At 44.7% G+C, this 2,765-nt stretch overlaps 1 protein-coding gene across 2 annotated transcripts in view; it reads right to left on the reverse strand.

Moving 5' to 3' along the window:
• FCHO2 (FCH domain only 2) overlaps positions 1-2,765 on the reverse strand; it is a 126,402-nt gene that overhangs the window by 4,798 nt on the left and 118,839 nt on the right. For both annotated transcript variants that reach the window (XM_019532269.1, XM_019532268.1), the window contains 2 exons: positions 2,274-2,473; positions 1,046-1,110 (listed from right to left, as the gene is read on the reverse strand). In XM_019532269.1, the coding sequence (XP_019387814.1) occupies positions 1,046-1,110; positions 2,274-2,473 (265 nt within the window). The remainder of the gene's footprint in view (positions 1-1,045; positions 1,111-2,273; positions 2,474-2,765) is intronic.

The following is a 2,765-nucleotide window of genomic DNA, read 5'->3' on the forward strand; positions in this document are numbered from 1 at the left end:
TGCACTGGGCTGTGCTCTGGGTGGGGGGGCTATGGTGAATTTTCAGGTGACTGTGGCACCTCCATAGCCCCTGCTCTGCTGTCCGCCCCGATCTGGAGGCACACACCCTCCCTCCATGCCTTTCCGCCACTCGCCCAGCCAGGGTGGGACAGGCACTGGGCAGAGCTACTGTGCTGTCTCTGGACAAGTGGTACCCAGTAGCAGAAGCTGTCCCCCCTCCCCAAGTCCCCTGGATGAAGCCGCAGTTTTGAAGGCATGGGGGGCATGTGCCCCCAGATCAGGGTGGGGCAAAGTGGGGGCTATGGGGGGCTGCAGCCACCTGAAAATTTGCCATAGCCACTGCCACCTGCCTGGAGCAGTCCCACCACCCCCCACCCCACCCTGTTCAGATCTGGGGGCACACACCTCCCATGCCCTCCCGGAACTGCCAGTCAAGCAGCGCGCAGTGGCAGGAGCTGACCCCCCTCCCCGTGCCTGCCTGGCTCTGATCCCTCCCTCTCTATAGAGGGTGTTGATCTACCCCCCACCCCACATGTCCCTTCTCCCTCCCCTTCCACTTACCAGCTGCACGCAGTATTGACTGTTGTAAAGGAACCAATCCCGCACCTGTAACACCATTCCTATGGGAAAACTGATTCCCAATTAACAACATTTTGACTTAAGACATGGTTTTCAGGACCCATTTGCGTCATAAGTCTGAGGACTGCCTGTACTTGCGTATCTTAGTTTTTATATTATGGGTCAGTTTAGTTTTCCATAGTCACTAAGAAAATGAAGACTGAATAATTTCATTCCTTTTGTATTATTGTTAAGCGCTGACTTATGCTTTATAAGACTTAAAATGCAGTGGCTCTATCTTGAGCAGTTTATGATCACAGACAGACGTGTTCAGATCCACATCCACACTTCTTGATGCTCTGGGATTCTTAGGTGGCATGGAAAATGACATAAGCACAGGTAAGGAAGAAGCAAAATAGAAGAGACAATGGTATGAATGTTTAAATACTTTTTCTATAAGAATTACCAACACAATTCTCACACTTACCTCCATTTTCTGATTTTTCTGAGATACCAGATATTTTCCAGTAAGCTTTCATCTGCTCTGCATTCCTGTAAGAGAAATCCATGTTACTTACCAACAACAGTTTTTGAGGTATGTCCTAAGTGGAGGACGCATGTAGAATAGTAGACTAGTATCTAGACACAGGTTGTAAAAAGGCAAATGCTCTTTTTTCTGCCCTAAATTCAATTGTCAAAGATTTCTAGGGTTAGAAGGGACCGATTAGATCATCAAGTCCAACCCCCTGCTCTAGGCAGGAAAGAGTTCTGGGGTCAAGTAACCCCAGCCAGGGGCTTGTCTAATCCCCTTTTGAACACCTTCAAGGTAGGGGAAAGCACCACCTCCCTTGGAAGCCCATTCCATATTTTGGCAACTCTCACCGAAAAAAATTTCTTCCTGATGTTCAATCTAAATCTATTCTTCTTCAGTTTATGTTCATTATTTCTAGTAACCCCAAGGGGTGCCCTGGTAAACAAAGTATCCTCTATTCCCTGCTGGCCCCCAATGAGTTTGTAGACAGCCACAAGATCACCCCTCAGCCTTCTCTTGTGAAGGCTGAAGAGATTCAGGTCCCTCAGTCTGTCTTCATAGGATCTTACCTGCAGGCCTTCACCCACATGAATAGCCCTCCTCTGAACCCTTTCCAGGTTATCCACATCCCTCTTGAAGTGCAGCGCCCAAAACTGAATGCAGTACTCCAGCTGGAGCCTCATCAATGCCGCATACAAGGGAACTATCACCTCCCTAAACCTGCTCATGATGCACCTACTAATGCAGGGAAGTGTGTCTGGAAAAACGTATAAAAAAAGAACAAAAAAAATTGGGGAACTGTCCCTGTAGAGATAATGATTTTAAAGAACTCGTTACTGGAGAAGTAATCTGGCTTTTCATAAAATTATTTCTGCACAGGTGACTGGCTTTTGAGAGAGAAGTGAGAGGAAGAAAAGGTAGTGCAGGAGGAATGATAGAAGTGTTCTTCTAAAACAGACTTTAGGCTTCACTTCAAGCTTCAAAAGCCCACATCAGCTAAATGTAGATAACAGCCTGGTGGTTAAGGTAGTTGTCTGCAACATGAAATAGCCATTAGCTTGGAGAATGTGTTCCTCAGGTTACCAAGAGTAAAGTTAATGAAAAATTCCTATCAAAAGAACAAATTTAGTTGCAGTGATCTGAAACAGTCAGAAAAGATACAATAAAAATGCAACACATTTACCATTTTGCATAGGGAAGTGACTGCATGTTTGTTACTCCTCCGTCAACTGGTACCACAACCTGTACGTTAGATAGTGTACTGGGCACAGTCATAGACTCTGGGTTATATTTATAATCCACTCTAACATCAGTAGTGTTTACATTGCATTTCCAGTAGGTAGCAAGATTCAAGGGAGTGGACTGGATGCCATTTGAAGATACCTTTAAGAAAGTAAAACATTTATAACAATAAGAGATTCTTTACTTGCTGACGGAACTATGGTAGCAACAACAAAGTTATAAAGATTATATTTGAGAAGTGAAAATTAATAATCATAAAGGCCTTTTATTACCCCCCCCCCCCAGTGAAGGCTTTTAATCTGTGGAGAAGAAAGCTAAAAGTCATATGTCGGCTCACATTCATTACTTCCCACAGTGCTCAAATCTCCTTCTTTGTCTTTTCCAGGACAAAATACTGGGGTCAATTTAATGTCATCTTTTGCACTGTATATTT

This window comes from Crocodylus porosus, unplaced genomic scaffold, assembly GCF_001723895.1.
Source record: "Crocodylus porosus isolate Cpor-Errol unplaced genomic scaffold, CroPor_comp1, whole genome shotgun sequence".
In the NCBI taxonomy this organism is placed as follows: domain Eukaryota; kingdom Metazoa; phylum Chordata; order Crocodylia; family Crocodylidae; genus Crocodylus; species Crocodylus porosus.